Consider the following 23877-nt stretch of genomic DNA (forward strand, 5'->3'; position numbering starts at 1 on the left):
TAAGGTATATCATGTAGGAAATGTTAACATGTAGTAAAATGGTAACAGTAATTATTATCTCAAATATATGTTCAGCTATCTAATAATTTGTACACACATTACTGATAAATAAATCTTGCTTTAATAAATAAAGCTTGTTAAACTTACAGTTAAAGAACTGAAATAGTTTTACATATTTCCTTGTTTGAATTTGTTTATAATTTAGTTGCAGAGAGTGTCATTGAGTGGATATTACTTTTAGATAAAGTTTTAATCTTATTCATTTATTATTATAAGATCTAAAAAAGATGGAGCCTGAAACCCAGAATACAAATTTAATAGAAAATAGTAAGTTTGGTAATCAACAAATCACAGTTTATTCACTACTATAAAGGATATATACAGAAATAAATACAGTACTAAAGTTAGTAAAATATACAAAAATGTTATATCCATTTTAACTGTAAAGCTCATTAAAACAATAATATTTAAGTTCATCTGTGTACATTTAGACATGTTTATTCATAGTCATTTTAAACTATTTCTATTTTAGTTTCAGACAGTGATCCGACCATTTTAAACTTCATCCAACAAGAAATACAAAGCAGAAATGTAGTGATATTTTCAAAAACTTATTGTTCTTTTTCTAAAAAGGCAAAGAGTGTGTTCCATGATTGTGACTACATCTACTATGCTGTAGAGCTTGATATGAGAAGAGATGGTTTTGAACTACTTCACGCACTAGAAAAATTAACAGGAAATAGTAACACCCCATTTGTGTTTTTAAAAGGAGAATATTTGGGAGGCGGAGCTAAAGACTTCCTGGACATTCATGATATGGATAAAATAAGAATATTGCTAGACGTTCCTCCAAGACCCGTTTATCCTTTGAGTAGTGTCTACAAGAGAACAAAAGAGTTTATCAAGAAGAAATACTCTATTGAAGATTTTGCTAATCCTGCGTCCCATATACTACCGCAGAACAAGAAGTATTCCAAACCATCAACAAGGGAGGACATGGCTACATTTATCACTCCAAATACACCTGCTTATATAACTGATTTGATGAAGTTTTTCTTCGAATGTAAAGACAGAATTGGGCCTCACATTCATGCTTTGCCTGACTAAAAACTAAGTGCTGTCTGGATTGAGTTTGTTTCCTTTTACATTAAGTACTAAAAGTAAGGTAACATCATTGACTAACCATAGGCTACCTTAAAGCAGCGTTTACAAAAGGCCAGTAGGGCAGGCAGGTTATGGGGCCTGCCTCTAATGTATTTCAAGTTACCGTTACCTTAGGCAAGTAGCCTGCCTGCCTGCCTGGCTTCGTAAACGCAGCTTAAGGAGTCAGTAAAGATAAGTGGTTTAGTCTTAATTGTGGCATTGGATAACATCTCAAAGTATACTAACGCAGGGTCCCCGGAATTCTACTCCTCTGGAATCTTATCCCTCAGACAAAAAGAGCAGTTTTACAACCAATGGGTACGATTTTGACTGTGAACACTTGAGTTGTTCAAGAGGAGTTGAAACAATTAGCAGTATAATTAAATATATCCACAGAGAAGTAAAGGTACAGATAAAACATGGTCATGTGACAACTGTGCACGTTAAGCCCTAGTATGTCGTGCCGGATATATACTTGTGACAAACAAGGATCAAGAGCCTTTGAATGGCAAGATGTGCAGAAATTCCTATTGCACAGGGCACAGGGTCTTCCTTCACCGTTAGTGTTGTAGTACATGAGGACGATGGGGTGGTGTCCGACTTTGCCCTATACACCAAAACACCAGCAACTAGAGCTAGGCACCACTTATCATTGAATGCTACCTCTGTACCTTTCTTCTCTTTGATGTATCTTGCTAATATCATAAATACGAGAGTTTGGATGTTTGTAAGTATGTCACAAAGTCAATCACATAAAAACTACTGCACCAATTAAGCTAAAACCTTTGCAAGAGTAAACCCAATATGCTACAGATGGATATTAAGCCTATTTTTATTGTGAAACTCTCCTCACTGGCATCCAAAGTTTTCACGTTATTCTTTTGAATACACTTAAGAGAACCCGGAAAAATCTATTCTTCCCTCGATAATTTTGTCTTTTTTTGTGCACACTTAGCTAGCTTCTTGAATTATTTGCCAAACTTAAGTTTTGTTTCTAAGAACTATGGTAGGTAACTTAGTAACTATTCATACAGTAGATGAAAATAATTGCATTATTCTATTTGCATCCTCTCTTTTGCGAAGCACGGTTATATAGCAGCTAGTTTGTTATGATTGTGAATTATTTAATAAAACTTAATACAAAATTGAAAAATAAAAACAAATCAAGTGTATGGACTAGAATCTTATGTATGCCCTCCCATGATTTCAGCTAAAATATTGAACCCAGATTCAGTCTGAGCTTTACTACTGAGGAGTGAGGATGTCACATCCTAGCATAGGCAAAATGCCTGAAATTGTAAATAATTTGAAGCTGACATGTAATAACCGATTACACTTGCCGTTTAGGCCTACAAATGAAGATTAATCCTTCCAAGTTTTAATTACTTAATTCTGACCAATATTTAAAGTTATATTCAAGTAACACCATTAGATCTTTAATTTATTGTGAGGTAAAAATCTATAAAAATTAAAACTCTCTAAGCTACAAGAACTGACTTAATGATCAGTAAATCAAGTTGAGTTAGATGCAGCCTACCACTTCTCATAAGGTATGCCAAAGAATTATAGTCAGGCTGTAAAACTAGAGTGACTGTTTTACACCATAAAATTAGCTGGGGCGACTTTTATGAGAGACTTTGAAATATGGGAGCATAAAATGTGATACTTTGAAACTACTAAAGGTACTTTCCATTCATGAGTCCCAGGCACATGTTCTGAGATATGTGTTTGGTCCAGGTCTTAGCATTGAGTACATGTCAAGCAAATTTTCTTTGAAATACTCCCATGTGTGATTTGTATGAATGAAACATAATATCTCAACTCCCTTGGTTGTGGTCCTGACAACCAACTAGAAATAACAGAAACTCTCGCATTCTGTTATACATTTCCACAATTATAAACTTCCATATGAAAGATTTCACTGTTATTTTGAATAACAAAGATTTGCTCTCAACAGGTTAACTTTATGTGCAACTTTTTTACATTTTTTCTTGTAAACGGTTTATGGTAGGCTGCCGTTTCTGAACTCTGGGTTCGTTTAGGTAATTGGCAAAGCTTGCAGATCCACTAAGTATATATCCTAGCTCTAGTTTCATTAAGGCAAAAGTTTGTATTCTGCCAGCTCTTGGTTATTGTAAAATTGATTTCACATTAGCGATAGGAATCTTTTAGCTTTCTCCTCTATTCCACAAGCTAAAAATAAATCAAATAGCTATAGATTAAAACCATATAGGTATAAGTTTAATCAAGGCCACACTAAAAAAAACAGGTCACGATAGAAGACGGCTATGACGTATAAGTATTTATTTATTTATTTTCCACTGAAAGATTAAAACAAGCAGCTGATCACAAATGGCAAAATTACGTCATTGCGGCCTGTTTTTTAGCGAATTTCCCTATAGGGAAGTAGCTATTACCGTAGGTGGCACGGTAAGACCTAGACCCGGGACCGATTTAATTTTTCATTTTGATGTCCCCAGAGGCCAAAAACACCATTCGTTCAAATTTTTATACATGTATATATATATATATATATAGACTTATATATATATATATATATACGTCCGTGAACGCGATAACTTGAGTAATTTTTGTCCGATTTTGATGAAATTTGGTTTAAAGGTGTAAAGCGGGATAAACTTGAATGAGTTCGTGAACCAGCACGATCGGACCATGGGAACAGGGCTTTACGGGGGTTTTATGGGGTAAAAATTAGTTTTTCTCACTTTTGACCCTCAAAACACAAAATTTCCCGATTTCTCTTTAGACCTTTTTAAAGAGCTTAAAAAACAAATAATTTAGTATATAAAAGTATTTTTGTTCGATTGTTAGTAACGGAGAAAATTAAAAAAATTGTAAATTTAAAATTCCCATGTTATTCTTATGGAGAATATTGTCAAATGTTGTAGTATGCTTGTTTATGGATATATTTTGATCAAACTTGGCAAATTTATTTATTTTGTACTAAGCTATCAATATTTTACTCAAAAACACACTTTATTAGTTTCCTTGTAGCAGCAAACCTAGGTACTCGTTAAACCTAATGTTATTAAAATATATTTAACTGAAAATCAATTCAGACAAATGGAAATTCGCTTAGTCGGCAGGTTTGCTGCGGCGGGGGTATTTAGTATGGCCTTGGTTTAATCCTCAAATCTTATGGATTCTGCCTACCCAACAAGCAAATGACTTCCAATTAAATGTGATTTGTAAAATGTAAAGAGACTTGTTTTGTGATTTACCTCTTTCTACGCAATTTGCCTCTTTCATGGGGATTTTTACATGTTCTTTGAAGTATATTCACTTATACAATTAAAAAGTACAACTTAAGTAAAACATAGCTTGACTTTAATCATGTAATAATTAACTGACAACAACAAGTAAAATAATCTTGTTATTTGTAACATATGGTAATAATAAATGTTGTGAATTTAATACAGACCAAAAGCACGAACACTTCACCTTCTCGCCGAGATTGAACTACTGTTCTTGTCTTCAAGAAGGTTTCTTCCTTATTCTCTTCATCTTTTGTTTTATCTTCTTCATTTTCTTCCTCTTCTGGTTTAATCTGACTTCCTTTTTGGGGTTGAACTAAATCTAAGATACTACAACTGCTTTACGGTACATTAATGTCTTAGTATGTTTAATCTATATGAACTTAGAATGGTACTTTAGTATCCAATATGTATACTAAACGAAATGTATATGTCCAAATGTATAGTGGTTTATCTGTAATCAGTGATACTGGCGATACTGCTAAATAAGTTAATGCCGCTACATAAAACACAATGAACATACCATTTAATTTTTCTTTAGCTGATCTCAACAGCTTAATTTTCATGAGTGAGTATGCTCAATACGGTATTATATGCTTTTGTTTGAAAACAGACGAAAAATCCACGTATAGTATCCATAGTCAAATAGTCATAGTCCATAGTCAATGCTAGTGGAATGCAACACTACGTTACACGTTACGCAAGAGCGTGTTTACATCACTTAGGTAAATTATGCAACTCGCTTCGCTCGTTGCACAACTTTCACCTGCGTGATGTAAAAACGCTCTTACTACACTTGTAATGTAAATACCGGTAGCTATTATCTTAATGAGAATCGAGCTTATACAGTAGTTGTTGACACTGCGATGGTAGAATCACAGAATAAATAAACACTAAATTAATTATTTGATGTTTATTTATTCTATGGTAGAGGGTTCTTTTTCTTTTCTTCTGCTTAGAGTTCTGCCTTTCTGCGTGCGTAGTTAGTTAGTAGTTAGTCTAGGTTAGTCAGTCCAGTCCAGAGTCCAGGCGACGGCGCGGCGCCCCGGTTTAAGCCACTTAGCGGAAAGCGGTGCCTGTTAGATATTTCTACGACTGACAAAAAAATTGACACTGGTTTTGGTTTCACTGTGCGATAAGGGGAATCGTAATCTCTCATTTGTGCATTAGGCCTACGTAAATAAAATTACAATAGTTTCCCGTTTGTTGGTGGACTTTCCTTTGGTTTGACTTGTTCTACTTGAATATAAGTAAGTCCTAGCACAGAAAACATACTAAAGTATGTTTTCTGTGGTCCTAGTTGTAAGTTAGGTTGTTAAATAAAAGTAGGTTCTATAGAGTATGATAATGATCTAGGTTTATTGATAGTTACCTGCTGCAGGAATCTCAAACGTTTCTATTATTAATCAAGAGTTTTATTTTTAGACTATCTAATAATCAATATTCTTAATCATAGCACTATTGAATTAGCTTCTATTAGTTCCACTTTCAACTTGGTTAAATCAGGCAAAGGGGTCCTGATAATTAAGGCATATTAAAATTACAGAACACAGAGAAGTCACAGTTTTCACCTAAATATACTTCAAAACCTCAAATAAAAATCTTAACATTTTGTTTGGGATATTTTCATAGTTCTACAGCTATTTGTATTTTAGCTACCTAGGACACTTTTAACCTTTATTATTAAACTTATCACATACATTAGCACAGGGCTATAGTGTAAGTTAGTGCCATTGTGTGACAATACCACAATGATTCTTTGAAGTGTTCAGATGTATAGATAATTTACAGCCATTAGCAGTACCTATAGGATTTATTTTTTATTTTTTTACAAACACTTCAGAAATTGTGTCTAGGGTAAGTTGTGTGTTTTGTACATTTTTTCCACCTATTAGGCTATTTAACTTGATTGAATCCATTAATCAATGTTTGTCATGCCATTGAACTTATTCTAAAATTAATTATTTTGTAGCCTAATTAATTTGTAGGCTATGTGAAATTAGAAAAAATGCTGTAAGTTAGTTCATACTATGGTTTACTACTGAAAGGGTGCAGAAGTGCCCGAATTTCAATATTAAGTTAAGTTAATTCATATGGTACCGGTACAAAAAAATCCAAAAACTGGTTGAAGAACTTATAATCTATTTAAATAAGTTAACATCCAAATAAACTACTTGTTTTATTATTCATTTATGCACAAAAAACCTTATATACACATGTGGAATATGTATACTGTAGGTTGGACAATTCCCACAGTGGTTTTATTTATATGAGCCAAGAATTCTGCCAATTTTAGCATTAAAATATAAACTAGGCCTATAGTCACATGTCCGCTAATAAAGATTCCACAAGGCTTTTTTTTATCATTGGGTACCTTACATAGAAGTAATAAGTTATACAGAGGAGACAAGCTTATGGGACAATCGTGCACTTTTAGCTCTGATGGTGGGGCGGAAATGTACAATGTACTTTTAACAAACAAGGAAGAGCATGAATGTCGAATGGAAACAAGATTACTTGAAAAAAGTTGCAACAAAGTAGATTGTTGTTACCCTTAGAAAATAACAAATTTTTCATCAAGTAAAATAGAATCATCAGTATATATATAATACGTGAAGGCGATTTCTACGAAACACTACTCCTCCATTAATAATGGACGGATTTTTATTTTGATATTATGATGTTGTTAGTTGAATATAAACACACAACACATGGTTTAATATTTTACCTAACCCGCTATTTTAATATTGATTTTAATATTTTAATATTGAACCCGCTTACTCTGAAGTCGTGAAAAATACCTCAAAAGTGAAAAAAAATGTTGGTATTAAGGAAAATCTGAAGAGAAGTGATGTAATAATAGGCACGAGTGGTGCTAATGAAATCCTCAAGTCGGCGATTCAGCGGTCCCTATTATTTGTGTCGAGAGTTTCACCCAATATTACTTGTGACGGAGTTTTGAACTATTTAACTGAGAAGGGTGTTGCTGATGTGGAGTGTATTCAGTATTCAGTTGCAAGCAAAATACAAGTCCTACAACTCATTCAAAGTAGGCGTACCTACAAATTGTGAGAGAGACTTACTAAATCCTAACTTCTGGCCAGATGGTGCACTGGTGCGATCTTTTATTCCATCACGACGTGGTTCTAGGCCTAACAATGCTAGCACTTTTTTAGGACGAACTTTCCACAGAACCAAGAATCCTTAAGCACCTGTACCAGTGTGGTAGGGTCAAGAAATGGAATTACCAACATCCGTATGTTGTGCCTGAATGTACAATCATTGGAAAATAAAATCCCTGAACTGGAGGTTATGTTGTCACTGGATGACTTTAAGGTGCTCTGTTTGTCTGAACACTGGCTAACCAACGAAATGATTTCTTGCAAGAAGGTGTGCGGTTTTACGTTGGCGAGTGCCTTTTGTAGAACTGAGATGAAACATGGGGGTGTGGCTCTATTTTTAGCCAACTCCCTTGCAAACAATTTCAAGGTCATTGATGTTTCAAACTTTTGCCGTGAGCTTCACCATGAATTTGTATGTATTCATTTAGATTTTGTAAATATTTTATTTGTTGGAGTTTATAGTTCGCCTAATGGTGATCTTGAACAATTTTTGACTGCCTTTGAAGAACTTGTAATTTCTCTGTGCAACCTGAGAACTGACAACCACCTTGTAATAGGTGGAGATTTTAATGTGGATATCCTTACTCAAGACACGAGGTCAGCTTCATTTCTGAATTTACTGAGATCTCTTAATATTTATTGTAAAAATCATGAGCCTACCCGCCAAAAAGCTTGTCTAGACAACATAGCTACCGATTTAGACGACACTTGCCTCAAAGTGGAAGTAAAAAAGATTGCTATCAGTGACCATGATGCATTATGTGCAGAATTTATCTGCAACATCATGGAATCTGTCTCCAACCAGGCAATGATTACAAAGTGGGTAAAGAAGTTCAGCGAAGAAGAGATACAATATTTTGTGTCACAACTGGACAACATTGACTGAAGTACGGTGGTGCTAACATCTGTTAACGCAGAAGAAAATTTTAAACTCTTTTTCTGGACCTTTTTGTAATTACAATGGACTACTGTGTGCCTACCAAATGCATAAAACCCAAGCCTTCAACATACCGCAAGAAGAACAAACTAAAGTTGCCATGGTTAAATGAGACTCTACTTAAGAAGAGAAATTGGATGCTTTTGATCTACGACCTTCTTAGATCTGAAAATTCACCTGAATTGAAAAACTTGTACCGCAGCGTGAAGCGAGAATACAGAAGTGACCTGAGACAGGCTAAACTCGAATTTAATGCCTCAAAAATTGAAAACTCATCAAATAAATGTGCTATGGCCTGGAACATCATCAAGGCAGAAACGACTCCTGGTCGTCCGAGGTCAACTTCACTGCTACCGGATGACTTTGGTGACTTCTTCACAAACTCTGTACAGTCAGCGAGAGAGGCAGTTAGGGTGGCAGCGACATCCGCCCAACAGATGCTACAGGTGACTCCTTCTCCCAACAGCCAATTTGAATTTGAAGAGACTAGTCCAACATCCGTAAAATACAATTACGGATGTTTTATATGTTTTATATGAGTCCGAGCTCATAATCTAGTTTTACCTAGATTATGTAAGGTGTTTGAGTTGGTATCAAGGATGAAGAACTCTACAAGTAAGGATCTTTATAACATTTCAAATTCATTAGTTAAGAGGATCATTTTGCATATAATTTTTCCACTGACATTTTGTATCAATATGTGTATCAAGCAGGGTGTTTTTCCAAATTTTTTAAAGATTTCTAAAACAGTGCCTATTCACAAAAAAGACAGCTGGGACTGGGTGCAAATTTTTAGGCCAGTGTCCATTTTGCCAATTTTCTCAAAGATTTTTGAGGCAGTTTTGAAATCTCAATTGTACAGGTATTTTGAGTGCAACAATCTGTTGACGTCCTCCCAGTATGGTTTCCGCAGTAATCTATCGACAATTGATGCAATTGATTGTCTGGTAGCTAAAATTTTTGGGGGCTTTGAAGGGAACAGCTTTACTGGGGTTACTTTTTGTGACCTCAGTAAGGCTTTTGACACTGTCGATCTTGACACGTTGTTAATCAAGTTGAAGCACTATGGAGTCAAGGAGAACTCAATTGAGCTGCTGAGGTCGTACTTGGGAGGACGGCAGCAGATCATTCATGTGAATGGTATGAGGTCAACCTTAAGGGAAGTGAACCATGGAGTGCCTCAGGGGTCAGTGTTGGGGCCCCTCCTTTTTCTGTTAAGTGTCAATGATATTACAGGTAATGTTGATGCAGGGATCGTCAGCTATGCTGACGATACCTCGCTGGTACTTACGGAACAAAATTTGTCAAAGCTGGAAACTGCCATGGGGCAATCATTGGATCAGGCTGCTGACTGGTTTAGGGCTAATTTCTTTCTTTTAAATGAAGACAAAACTGAGTCAGTAATTTTTTCATTGAGAAATAACGAGGTAAAGAGTGTTAAGGTCCTAGGTATTGTGTTGGATAGTAGGCTAACTTGGGCTAGTCATATAGATCTAGTTTGTTGTAGGCTGTCTAGAATCCTATACTTGCTCAGAAACCTGAAAATGTGTGTGCCTAAAGATTATGTCAAAACTGCTTAAAAATCCCTTTTTGAAAGTGTAATTTTATATGGTTTGAGGCTATGGGGCAGTGCACCAGATGTAAAATGTGTATTGCTACTGCAAAAGAAAGCAGTACGTCTGCTGGCTGATGCAACGTCCACAGATCATTGTAAGCCCATTTTTGTATCTGAGGGCTTGATGACATGTTTTAGCTTATATGTATTTGTGTGCCTATTAAATTAAAAAAGTAAGATAGACAATGTTAATTTGAGAGAGGATTTTCATGAGCATGACACTAGATCTAAGAACCTTTTTGATGTGCCATTTGTTAGATTAAGAAAAAGTCAAGTTCAACACAGCTTATTAAGTTTAAGATTTTTTAACAGACTCCCATGTGAAGCCCGAAACCAGAATTTTTCAAAATTCAAAACCAACCTCAGAAACCTTTTATTGGCCAACCCACTGTATTCCTGGAATGATTTTTTTAATATACCAGCAGCATCCCTAAGTACCTATTTTTAAGTTGTTACGGTACCTATTTTTAAGTTTTGACTCTTGATATGTGATATTTATTTGACTTGCATGTGAATTAGACCTTGCATCTTTTAGTTTTTTAGTTGTGAACATACAGTAATTATTTATTATTATATATTTATTTATTTATTGTAGAATTTTTGAGAGTTTTTGTAGAAGCATGTTGATTGATATTGAATTTGCCTTGTGATCATTATGCCTTGTTTAACTGACGATTCCAAATGCATGTATTTTGCCAAAAGGAAAATAAATATTCTTATTCTTATTCATTCGCTCTGGCTCAGAGGACTTCTTAACTCTCGCCTACAGTAAATAACATTGAGTGCTTAACTTAAAAAATATACCTCTATGGAGCAAACGACGTTCAACGCTAGAAATCAGCTGTGCGCTTGAGCATACCTATATAAAATGCTTATAATGGACATTCCATCCCCATGTTAAATTAGTAGCCAGTTTTTTTTTTACCAAAATCGTCGTTGATGTGAGCCACCGACAGATTGTGCTGATCTAAATTACTGATTTCTGTCGAATAATACACAATCTACTTAACTAATTCAAACTAATAGAATGACTTATTCTGAGCTATAGCAACTGTTATGACCAGAGAGCACAGAATAGAAATAGAGGGGCTACGTATATCCAGCAAGCATTGCGGTCAGTGAAGCAAATCCCCCACCACTTATACGGGCAAGTGACGGCAACTGCTGCATGTAGTGGTAGATCACCTTTTCCAAATGTACGATGATTAGACACACTTAGAGTAGACTTAAAATTACCAAATTTGGCACAGCTACTAAAAATTAGTGCTTCTCACTGACAGTAAGGTTGGAATATAAAAAATAATTTTATTGTAATTTTAACAGCCGTTAAAACCCAAAGAAATTATTAATTTATGAATTAGAACATGAAAAAGTAAGTGATCTAGAATTTTTTTTCATTTTTTGGTCAGGAAAGTTTCGTCAGCGGCAAAGTTTGAGAGCTTGAGTTGAATCATAACATATATTTTTTGGAAAAATTAATGATGAATAGTTTTGGAAATAAATCAGGTAGAAGAGGAAGCGAAATTTGGGACCCGCCGTCGCTCTGGCGCTGCCTTGCGACTACACATCTCTCACTACTACGCACACAGTGATTGATGCATTCAATATTCATTCTAATTTATACATTTATAATATAATCACGGTAACATTTGTATTCATAAAATTGCTATTCACGTTAATTTAATTATTATTTTGTGTAATTAATAACTAAGTTAAGACTAAATCGGCCCTATACTGAACACAATACTTTGAAGCCTGTTTACAAACTTTTAATAAGGATATTAAAACAAATTTATTTTGTTGGGTAAGTTTAACTTTGCTCAAACAACTACAAATCATGTATAAATGGCAATAAACCAATTACACATAACAATAATACAAAATTTTGCATGGTAAATTACATGTTTTAACAATAAAACTTTGAACATAAAACATTTGACAACAAAATGTTGTTCATAAATATGTTCAAAAATACTTTTACTGTCCCAAAAATGGTACAACCTTTGTTAGATGACGCCTAAATCGACTTTCATGTAGGCTAATTAAAAAAACAAAAATATCCTTTGTTTTACTTTGCTCAACAACTAGAAATCAAGTGTAAATGGCAATAAATGAGTTACACATTACAAAAACACAGGATTTTGCACTCTAATTTATACAATTTTTATATAAATAATATATTTATTTCATATAATAGCTATTTTATCCGTGTTACTATTGTTTCGCGTACTTAATGACTATCAACCACAAAATTTGTAATATGAGCTTAGTTTTATATGTTAAAATATAACCATTAATAAACTTTCTATGATATCGAAACTTCTCTAAAGCTCGGTCCCATATAGTATTATTAGTTCATAAAATAAACAACTACAAATGGGGTTTTTACATTATTTTGTTATATTTCAAATATAACACATGCACGATAATAAATAAACTGCATGCTTTTGAATGTTTTTTTCTGTACATTACTCAATCTATATCTATTAAAAATCGTGTTAAGATGCCAATGAAACAATACACATTAAGAAAACCCATTTACCAACATAAACACGTTCATATAAATAATTTGGAAAATAAACTACATGCTTGGTTTCCAACACTTGTTAATATTATAAAAATGTTGTTTTGTACCGTTCCTGACTCCAGTAACATGCATCAGTCTATGAATGTTGCATAGTAGTAACTCGCAGAGACGCGCGGGACTAGGATGACTCACCGCTCTCCCCACCACTTATACGGGCAACACCGATTTTCAGGTGGCTTCACTTCACTCTCCCGATGCCCTCTCTATTTCTATTCTGTGCTCTCTGGTTATGACCCATCAACTTGGCCAGCAACAAAAAATAAGGTAGAAAATGGAGTTTTAGTCACAAGCGCATTCTGCGACTGGCTCACACAACTACGTTCTTTTTGAACAAAAAATTTGCTACAGCTGGTCCATATAGATGGCACGTCTACTTCAGTCTATAGTTCGGCCGCTTAGAAAACGACCTGCGCGCTAATGCTAAACCAATGCTGGAGGAGGTTGCTTTCTAAGCGGCCGAACTATAGTAGTATACATACTACTAGTACTATAGTATTGGTAATACATAAAGAGATCTTCATTTAAATAATCAATAAGTACGATTGAGCTTTGCCTCCATATGTTTCTTGGAAAGTATGTTGCAACTGTTTCTTGTAGTAGATTAAAAAAACCGACTTATTATTTTATGAATTTTCACCCCATAGCGAAGCAAGGGCAAAGCAACTAGTAGAATCATAATACCGGTATTTATAGTTTTATTTTTAGTTAACTAGTTTATTATTGAGCGGAGCGAGCGAAGCTCTTTGGGATCAACTTCAATGCAACAAATAAAGCACCATCACTCAATAACGGCTGAACGCATTTCAGCCAAACTTAACAAAATTACATAGACTAATAGTGAGATGGTTTTTAAACAAACAAATTTAAATTAGATAATGCTAATGCAATTTAAAACGAACTTAAAATTTCAAATTTTTAACATTAGGCTTATGGGACTAAAAGTAGCTATGACAGTTTTTTGTTTACAATAAAAATGTAAACAAGAGAATCATAAGGTATTTCTGAACTTTCATGACTTTTCTTTTAAACGTTTTTAAACCATTCCTATGATTTTAATAAACAAGAAAATGCCGTTAAAACATTTTTTTAAGGCGTGGAATTCACTGAAAATCGAGAAAATATATGGAACTACTTTCTCAATGCGCGGAGCATAAACAAGGAGCGGAGGGATACGGACCGGTGACTACTTTCTTGGGAACCTATTTGTTGCCAGCTGATTAGAAACAGCCAATGTTAGAAACCAGGATTTAAAAAGCGATATATCGAACCGCATCGAAATCGATATTTCATCCTATAATACCGATGATAATACCTCACAGGTTATATTATGTTGAATTACATCGACGGTGCAGTAAGTTATTACACTTATTAATAAAACGCAGATTGAACACTGATCTAATTTAGGCCTGTGGGGAAGGTAGGTCGGGGTTTATGAGTATTCGTGACTACATTAAGTGTTTTGAAGTAAGGTTAGATTAGGAAGGTAAAGTGTAGGTTATAGGTAGGTGATCGGGTTGTTTACCTATTTGTGTTGCACCATATAATTTTTATCTTTTGGAATAGTTGGTTAAACGGAGAAACTATTTCAAAAATGCTTGCATATGGTCTTAACAAACCATCTACAGTATTCTAGCATTGACTTTATATAAAGTCAATGATTCTAGCAAATTACTACATAAAAACCAAATGAAAAGATCATTTGGATATGGACCTTTGACCATAGCAAAACTAACATATAATTTATGAAATGTGAAAATTTGTATATCATTAAATACTATTCTGTAATATTAATAATTGTTCGGCAAATCCTCATTTTAATGGCTCGGCTGAAAATGGAATCTGCATTTTGTGAAACAGTAATTTGGTAACAATTCAGTAATTTCAAATATTAATAACAGTAGCCTATCCTATATAAATACTGTTATTTGATTGCCAAGCCACGGACTATACATACGTCCAGTTACAACCGTAATAAGTAAACCTGGGCTTATAGAAGTACACTTTTAACCACGGTATGGATAATTGTCTTCCACCATGGATAATTGTCTGGGCCTGTCCAGAAGTAGGCTACTAATTTCTAATTATATTATCTACATTGTATATTTAAGGCATGTCTTCCCTACTTATTATTATTCTGTTTTCACTTAAATCAGCTGAATGTGATGTTTTCTTATTACTTATGTTTAGGCCTACATTTCAGCCATCTTATTTTATTTTTCAATATGTAAGTCTTTTTGCAGTTTTTACACATTGAAATACATGACTGATAATTCAGTTCATTTTGGTCTTTTAAAGGTGTTTTACATTTGAGTCTTACATTAAAATAGCCCTACTCCTACATTTTTCGTAGGCCTATGTTTTATCTTTGACTATCAATACAACTAGACATTCCATCCCCATGTTAAATTTGTAGCCAGCTTTTTCATCAAAATCTTCTGTATCCAATAGCCAATGGTATTATTAAGGCCAGTATTAAAATGCCATCGCTAAATCGTCCTAATAATGGCAGAAGACCTACATTCTAGTTACATTACAATCATATCCTCCATCAAGAATACTTGGTATTAACAATCATAAATTATTTCCAGCAAAGAAAGCTGAGTTTAACTGATTGCAAGGGTTGAAATGAAGACCAATGTTTATGTTGCACATTTGAATTTAAATGTCAAATTTCCTCTCCTGTTGTTATACAATACTCGTTTTTTAATTATTACTGTTTTTTTTTATACTTAAATACTTTAACAGATTTTAAGGGTGAAAAATCAAGTCCAATGTTTTTGTTGTAGGCTACAGTTGAATTTGAATGTTAAATTTCCTTTCTTTTTTTATACTTTAATGCCCTTTTTGGATGTTTATATCAGATTCCATTTACTGTAATATTTTCCTGGCCAAAACTACCATAATGCACTTCTGGAAGAGGTAAATTTGAATTATTATAATTGTAATCAATAAAACCAGCATTTAGTACATCTATTGACTTTTTTACATTTAGTTACTTATACAAATATCAAATCACGTTTGTTCCACTCAACTGGCTTTCACCTCTCTGAAAGCAACCCTAGTAATAATTTTAAATTTTTGGATGAAACTACAATCATTTTCCGCAGCAAAATTGTTGGCCAGTTTTGACATTGTGTCTGACCGTGGTTTAGCTCCTGCATTTGTAACAAAATTTGACAAAATTACCACTTTCATGCTCATTATTATTTGACAGAATCATTTAACAACAATAGGTTAATATCTAATCCAATAAAAAAAATAAACTTTTGAAAATTAATTTTTACAAAACAGTTATAAGAACTAATGTAATTTTAGCTATTCTAATATCGCATAGTTCCTGAAACCTGAAAATGCATTCAATTTGAGAGGTTTGGTAAACTAGTCTTTAGGTGTGATTCATTTATCTTATATAGGGCCTACTTATTTAACAAATTTGGTTTTTCTTTTCTGAGTTCATTTGGCTCTTCTACCTGACCGATTTTCATGATTGAGGTCTCAAATTGAAGGTATGCACGCACAGATTTCACATCAAGCATCAGCATATATTTATCCCCTGTATTACTGGACCAAAATAACATAAATATGATTTATTTTCAAATTCTTACTTCAATTTAAGACGTACTTCACCAGTTATAAGTCATACTAGTGTACATGTTGCTCGAATTCGAGCAATTGCAAAGAATTACAGGGGTTATTTCAAAAGAATAACAGTCATATTTACAATAAGTTTAAGAGAGTCAACTCAAAGATTACCATTGTGTAACTCATGGAGATACTCACGATGTATATAACAGTAATCAACATTTCCTGTAAATATTGTATCATATTTCATAACCTGGTATTGCTTTTTAATGTTTTCTTCAAACATTGACTTACAGCGTATAAGGTTGTCCATGTTTATCTTCGTTATTGATAAACCTGAAGCGTTCCGGTCGGTTTTCTTCTTCTCAAAATACCTCGCTGTACAGCCAACACAGGTCATTGATAGAGGACCAATTGAGAACGAAAAGTCGTTATGGGGTAGTGTTAGGGCGCATTTGTAACCTAATAGTTGAGATTGTCCAAGGTCAGGTGCTGACTGTGATGAGTTAAGCCTATTACGCGCCAATGTACTGTAGATGCGGTCGTTATCACGATTACGCCTCCTTATGTTTCGTTGTCGTCGGCTCGGAGGCATTTAAAAGAAAAAACAACAAATAAACAAATTATAGCCACACAGAACAACGATAAATGGGCAAATTTAAGTAACAATCATGCTAACACGATCCGTCTTAGGGGCTATGTTTACACAAAAATTAAAATAGTAAATAAATGTACTCAATGCGTTTCTTTGAATTGACAAATAAATAACAGCAATTAAATTATACAGCTGATCAAAATGTAAAGAATTATGTTCTTCATAAGGATAACATGGGAACTTTCAAAGACACTGGGGCAGAGCCCAAGGGACTTTTTCAAAAATGTAAGGCCAGTTTGCAAATCTACGCGACACGCTCTTTCCAATGAAACGTCAACGGATAAAATCGGTTAAGAAATGGCGGAGGAGTTCAACCGACAAAGTTTCATGTAGCGTATTAATTATATAGATTAATCCTATATTATACTTTGGTCTAAGAACCTTCAGTGAAATACCAGCTTCCATTTAAGCTATAAGTTATTCAAATCAGATTAGTTTCAAGCAAACACAAGGTGAACAACCAACATAAAAGTTATTTTTATAAGGTTTTTCTATGATTAAAAATCAATACAGTAGCTCCAGTATTGTTTATGTTTTTTTTTTTATGTTTTAGACTTTAAATAATCAGTAAATTATATGCTTTAATTTGAGCTATTGATCGTTTGAATCAGTTAAGTTCAAGATACTGTATTACTCAATCAAAAATCATAAATATGATTATTTCTCGGGTATGATTATTTCTCGGGTATTTCAACGCTGCTGAGCAGAATGGGTCCTTTAATTTTTATAATATTACACACAATCAGGATCACCTTAGTGCTGTTATCTTTGGGGTGCATTCAGTTAGAAATCAATAATTTAAACATAAAAATGTTATTATTAGTTTATTTACAATTCAGTACAAGATCATGCCACTCATCCTATAGGGTACTCATCTACATTCATACTTGGCTGAAAATACCTACATGGTCGCCATTACATATAAAAATATTAAAGCAAAGTACCGGTAATTAAAGTGTTAAGAGCTCCTGCCAAATTGTACGTAACTTTCTAAAAACTCCTTCCCTTGCCCCGTCAGGGCTTGAGGGATGTTTTGTCAGGGTAAGAGTCAGTGTTTTAACGAAACTCACACGGCAGGGATGCATATAGCGTCCTCCGTTAGCATTTTTCTACTAAATTCACTCATTTATACAGTCCGCTAAAAATCGTATTTGTTAAACGCATTTTTCAATTTAATTAAATTCATTGTGTATTCTGAACTTTTAACATAATTTCTGTTTTTTTACTGTGTTTTAAATATTAAATTAAGCATAACCTGTGAACTCAGTGTTTTTCTTTCATCATTCCACAATTACAGTAACTGTTAACTCATTAAATTAATTTCATTACAACTAGGTACCCAGCCATTGGCGCACCAACCATAAACATAAAGTATTTTATGAAATAAGCTTCCTTATAGGAAAGAAGCTACTATCACCGTAGGTAATACTGAAAGACTTAGAATATGGACTGATTGACTTTTTCATTTTGATATGCACAGGCCAAAAACACTATTCGTTGAAATTTTGTAATATATTTTTATACTCTATATCAATTAATTTAGTTATTTGAAATTTCTCTGTGAACACGATAACTCGAGAAACTTTGGTTCAATTTTGATTAAATTTGACGTGAGTATGTTGAGGTGGATGGATAAACTTTAATAAGCTTGCAAACCATCAAAATCAGGTAAAAAAAATATAAATTATAGAGTATTACAATTTTTTATCAGGAAATGGGTTCAACCACAGAAAGCACTTAATAATCACAAAACAAAGTTCAATTAGGTACAACAATAAGAACTTTATGTTAAGGATTCAAAATGTAACCAATAATCTATTTATGTATCACAAATTGACTTATAATATTTTTTTCAGGCATGTCACATCCTTTGTTAAAATATTTAGCCAAGAAAAATGGAAATACAAATGGCGAGTACGAAGAGTCTGCTGAGTATGAAGAGTCTGCTGAGTATGAAGAGTCTGCTGAGTATGAAGAGTCTGCTGAGTATGAAGAGTCTGCTGAGTATGAAGAGTATGCTGAGTATGAAGAGTCTGCTGAGTATGAAGAGTCTGCTGAGTATGAAGAGTCTGCTGAGTATGAAGAGTCTGCTGAGTATGAAGAGTCTGCTGAGTATGAAGAGTCTGCTGAGTATGAAGAGTATGCTGAGTATGAAGAGTCTGCTGAGTATGAAGAGTCTGCTGTGTATGAAGAGTCTGCTGAGTATGAAGAGTATGCTGAGTATGAAGAGTCTGCTGAGTATGAAGAGTCTGCTGAGTATGAAGAGTCTGCCGAGTATGAAGAGTCTGCCGAGTATGAAGAGTATGCCGAGTATGAAGAGTCTGCTGAGTATGAAGAGTCTGCTGAGTATGAAGAGTCTGCTGACGTCCTCAGTGATTTATCACCAATATTGCTGATCACTCTTTCTTTGCCATGTGTAAGTTAAGTAGGAACTCCTTCAAAATAGCCTAAATATGGTATAATTTGGATAATTGATCGTTCCAGCTAACCCATTGAGGCAGGAATATTTTTTATTCCGAGAAGTATATCTTGCTTATATGTTTTTTAACACTGTATGATAATTTTCAACCAAAATAAGAGCCAACAAAGAAAAATCGGTGTCCTCCTCCTCTATAATGTAAACAGAAGGAAAACTGGTGTTATTTATGTTTAACCCATACTAAACTCATTGCCCTCATCTTACACCCAAGCCAAACACGTTTATTTAAGGTTGGCTCTCCGCTACAGCTAAGCCACACATTAGTGTAACACCTTAGCCAACTGAGCTACCTTTCCACTGTTGGCCTAAAGGCTCGATTGCCACTAGCACACTAGCGCTTGTAGGTTAGATTCAACGTACTAACTTGAGGGCCAGTTTGTTAGCAGTACAACTATCTTGCATAAAATGCTGTGATGAGCTACACTTATAAGTTGTTGTCAATTGGTTAAATAATAATACTTGCAGTACACACAACTTCCTAGTACACATTATTCTTTGAGTCTTTAAAAATCGCTAACTTTTTATGTTTGCAAACAATGATCACAAATATTATAAAAATTAACTCACAAATTATATAATAATATCTTTAATAATTGTAATGAGTAAGCAAGATAAAGCAATCGTCTCAGTCATAACTCTTTATTCGTACTACGAATGGTTGGAGGGATAGCTGAGGCGGAGTATGCAGGTATGGGGAGCTGATAAACTTTTTGTGGTATTGTGTTGTCCTAGAACCAAGAACAATCATACATGGCAATTAACTGCAGGTTCCTACAGTCTAATGTGTAGCTTAAAGAAAGGGTTGGCATAAGGGCCGTCTCGAGGTACCCTCTGTGATATAGTCATATCATATCATGAATTAGTAGCACATAATTTTAAAGGACTTAGATCATCTAAAAAGGAAGGGTCCGATACACAGAAGGTTGAACAACCTATCATTCGATAGTCCAGACTTATGATACTAAAAGTAGTTTCCCAAAACATCAAACCTCCTCCATCGGTATTCGGTAGCTCTGTCATTGAGGATCAATTAATTATGCGTGCTTTTGCATAGTATTTTTTCAATCAATTGAACGTCTACTCAACTTTTAGTATATTACAATTTATTTTACTACATTTTATATATTTATGTTAAATATGTAAATAAAATTGACGTTTATCTAACATTCTTTTTCAGGTTGATATTACAAGAGTTACAATTGTTCATAACAATTACCTCGAGGGAATGTACGAGCTTAAAAAAATGGAGTACAAATCCAGATATGGTTCCGTTCAAGAGGTAACCCTTGTCCACTCAACCAGCGCTTATAATGTACCATCTATCATTAAAGACAACTTGGACTGGCGACGTGTTACAAGAAACAAATATGGCAAAGGAGTTAGCTTCTCTGACGATGCTGACTACGCTAACTTCCATTCCAACCGCGGCAATGGTACGTATAATAAGCTTAAGATTCTCGTGGATGTCTTATAATATTTTAAAAATTCATTCTTAGCCTAATTGCACTTCAAATGATTTAAAAATAAACTCCCCACTTACAGAATGTCCCTAATGTAGCTTTGTAAGATCACCCGTTCAATTGGACACTGATAACTCACTGGACTGGCTATAATTCAATGTTATTTGAACCCAGTGACAAGACCTGTATTATACAAATAATTTATTTACCTATGGTGCCTGAAGGTCTTGTAGGTTTTTCAGCTTCTTGATGCGCATTTCGTCGCTCAGTGTGGCATCTTCATGGAGTATCTTCTTACACTAGGTTTCTTCAGTAGTGTAAGAAATCTAGTGTTAGAAGATACTCCATGAAGATGCTGCACTGAGCGGCGAAATGTGCATCGAGTAGCTCAACAACCTACAAGACCTTCAGGCACCGTAGGTAAATAAATTATTTGTATTACTAGACTATTTGTCTTTTTGCTATGATAAAGCTGTTGAGGTTAGGTATTAAGTTATCCGCCCAAATATATAATATTACTTGCTGTCTCATCTAAGCTTCTCTGTTTCATGGGTTTGGTTGTATGAGAAATAGAATTCCAACATTTAAAACATTAAAAAACTACAATACCAGTATGCATAAACCGAAAATTAAATACAATTTCTTTCATTCTATTAGGCCTAATATGATCTCAAATTTGTCCATGGTCCAAATATGTATGGATAGTTTTCAAACCACTTTTTATTCAAACTTCTATATCTGATTTTTCTTTTTATTCCTTTGTTGTTGACAGTGCCGGATTTAGAGTACTTGCAGCCCTATGCTAAATTACTTGAGCGGCCCTCCCCCTGTGGTGGAAACTCCTTGCGATCGCGGAAGTAATCGTGAATATCTCCTATGCATCAAAGGGACATCATCATCAACTCCTGTGATCATGGATGAAATCGTGGACATCCCTCCTAAACCAAGTCAAAGCCATCATAGGTATCTGTGACCGTGGCAAAATCATGAACATCCCCCGCGGGCCGCAATTACAGGGACATAATTTTCATCATTGACACCCACGGCCGTGGCGAAATCGTGATCATCTCCCGTGTTTCGCAATCACGCGGACATCATCATCATCAACACTCGCGACCGCGGCGTAATCGTGAACATCTTCCACGGGCCGCAATCACGGGGACATAATTTTCATCATTGACACCCACGGCCGTGGCAAAATCGTGGACATCTCCCGCGGGTCGCAATCACGGGGACATCATCATCATCAACACTCGCGACCGCAGCGAAATCGTGAACATCTCCCACGGGCCGCAATCACGGGAACATCAACATCGACACTCGTGGCAGCGGCTAAATCGTGAACGTCTCCTGTGGTTCGCAATCACGGGGACATCATCACTGTCATTCCGCCGCGATCCTTGCATTTCGCGCCCGCGTGAAATCGTAAACATCTCCCTCGGTCCGCATTCACGGAGACATTATTATCGTCACCTGCGATCATGGCAAACTGATGGTTTAAAAAAATATTTGATCTAAAAAAGGTTTTTTTCAATCCTCTGCGGCCCCCTTTTGCTTGGTGCCTGATCGGCCTAGTGGTAAATCCGGCACCGGTTGTTGAAATATAATTTTTACTATAACAATAAATTAAACCTTGCTGCAAAAATTTTTTTTCGAGACAGCTAGTAGACTACTAGTGTTTTATTTCTTTCTAAAAAATCCTAAATAAACAATTTTTTTTTTCTGTGTGATATAATGTTTATAGTTAAGATAAGAAAATGTTACAAAAAAAAATATGTTTTACAGGTGAAGAAAGAGCGTTTATCGTAGCAAAAGTGCTGGTATCAAAAAAAGTCTTTGGAAATGCCTCAATGGTAATTCCTCCTCATAATGCTGACACCTCAATCTCAAGTACTGGGAAGGTATATGTTAAGTACTCAGACAATGAGTTTTTGATCAAATACATTGTCTACTACAATGCTCCTGATAGAACCAAAAGTAAGCACTACCGAAGACCACGACACCATTTCTTGCTTTGGTAAAAGGGTTGTTTCCGTTTCACAAAAAGTTGTAACTTATGTTTTAAAAGTGTATTGTGCAGTAAGCCTGATAAGATGATTGTCTGGACTGGAGGTATATAACTGTGAAGAGCAGTTTGATTTGCCAATGTTAAGCTATCTTTAGGCTGTACTTTAACAGCCTTAATGATTTAAGGTAAATGTGATTCTAATTTAACATTACGATTGTACTGCTGTTCCCTGATTGAGACAGTGTTCAGTATTTTGTAAGAAAACTTTTGAAACCAATCATGTATTCTTAAGTTCATGATTATACAAAGGTGTAATAGTAATAATAGTTTATAGATAATAAGTTTATGAAAACCTAAACTAAAGTTTCACAATTGAGGAAAATATGTTTTAGCGAATCTAGGTAAATATTGTTTGTACTTTAACAAACTATTATAGAGCTTAAGTTAAACATGGTTTTTACAAAGGCAACGCCAGACGTATTATTTTTGATAACAAGTTAGTAATTTAGAGTGTAAGTTGTTTGTATTCTTTTGACCAAGTTTAATTTTACTTTATTTATAAGGAGTACTTCTTAAAAATCCTTTAAGCTAATTTCTTAACTTGATTTTATTTCGTAGACTTTTGACTGATTTTAAATTAACTTAGATTTGTTCTAATGTTTAAAATTATAAGTAAACCAGTCAATGTTTCTGTTTTAAATAAATAGTTATTCAAGCTTGTTCAAGGTATAAAACAAAAACCATTCTTAGACTGGTTTATATTAAATAAGCTATTTTATAAGACAATTAATTACTATTATTTATCGGTTACCAAATTTAAAATTTCAATTTCGGATGATATTCCATTAAACAATTAATTTTCTTTGATATTAATGTGGTCCATCAAATCTCTTTATGTATAACAATACTCTTTATAATGTTTCTCCTAATATATGTTTTAAGATAGTTAAAGGAATTCAATAGCATCATTCCCTCTTCTGAATGATGATGATATCACATTATAAGTATGCAATA

At 34.3% G+C, this 23877-nt stretch overlaps 1 protein-coding gene across 2 annotated transcripts; it reads left to right on the forward strand.

Moving 5' to 3' along the window:
- Positions 1-5502: 5502 nt before the first annotated feature.
- On the forward strand, positions 5503-23475 carry LOC129005564 (uncharacterized). 2 transcript variants are annotated; one of them, XM_054434475.1, is made up of 4 exons: positions 5503-5668; positions 18773-19332; positions 20573-20828; positions 22641-23475. In XM_054434475.1, the coding sequence occupies exons 2-4, from the start codon at positions 18775-18777 to the stop codon at positions 22874-22876; spliced, it is 1050 nt and encodes a 349-aa protein (XP_054290450.1). In that variant the 5' UTR covers positions 5503-5668; positions 18773-18774; the 3' UTR covers positions 22877-23475. The 2 variants fall into 2 exon arrangements, with proteins under 2 accessions (XP_054290450.1, XP_054290451.1); XM_054434476.1 differs by lacking the exon at positions 22641-23475 and adding an exon at positions 21628-21740.
- Positions 23476-23877: the final 402 nt, after the last annotated feature.

This window comes from Macrosteles quadrilineatus, unplaced genomic scaffold (assembly GCF_028750875.1).
Source record: "Macrosteles quadrilineatus isolate MER2022 unplaced genomic scaffold, UCM_ALF_1.0 Scaffold_23__1_contigs__length_1887923, whole genome shotgun sequence".
Classification (NCBI taxonomy): Eukaryota; Metazoa; Arthropoda; class Insecta; order Hemiptera; family Cicadellidae; genus Macrosteles; species Macrosteles quadrilineatus.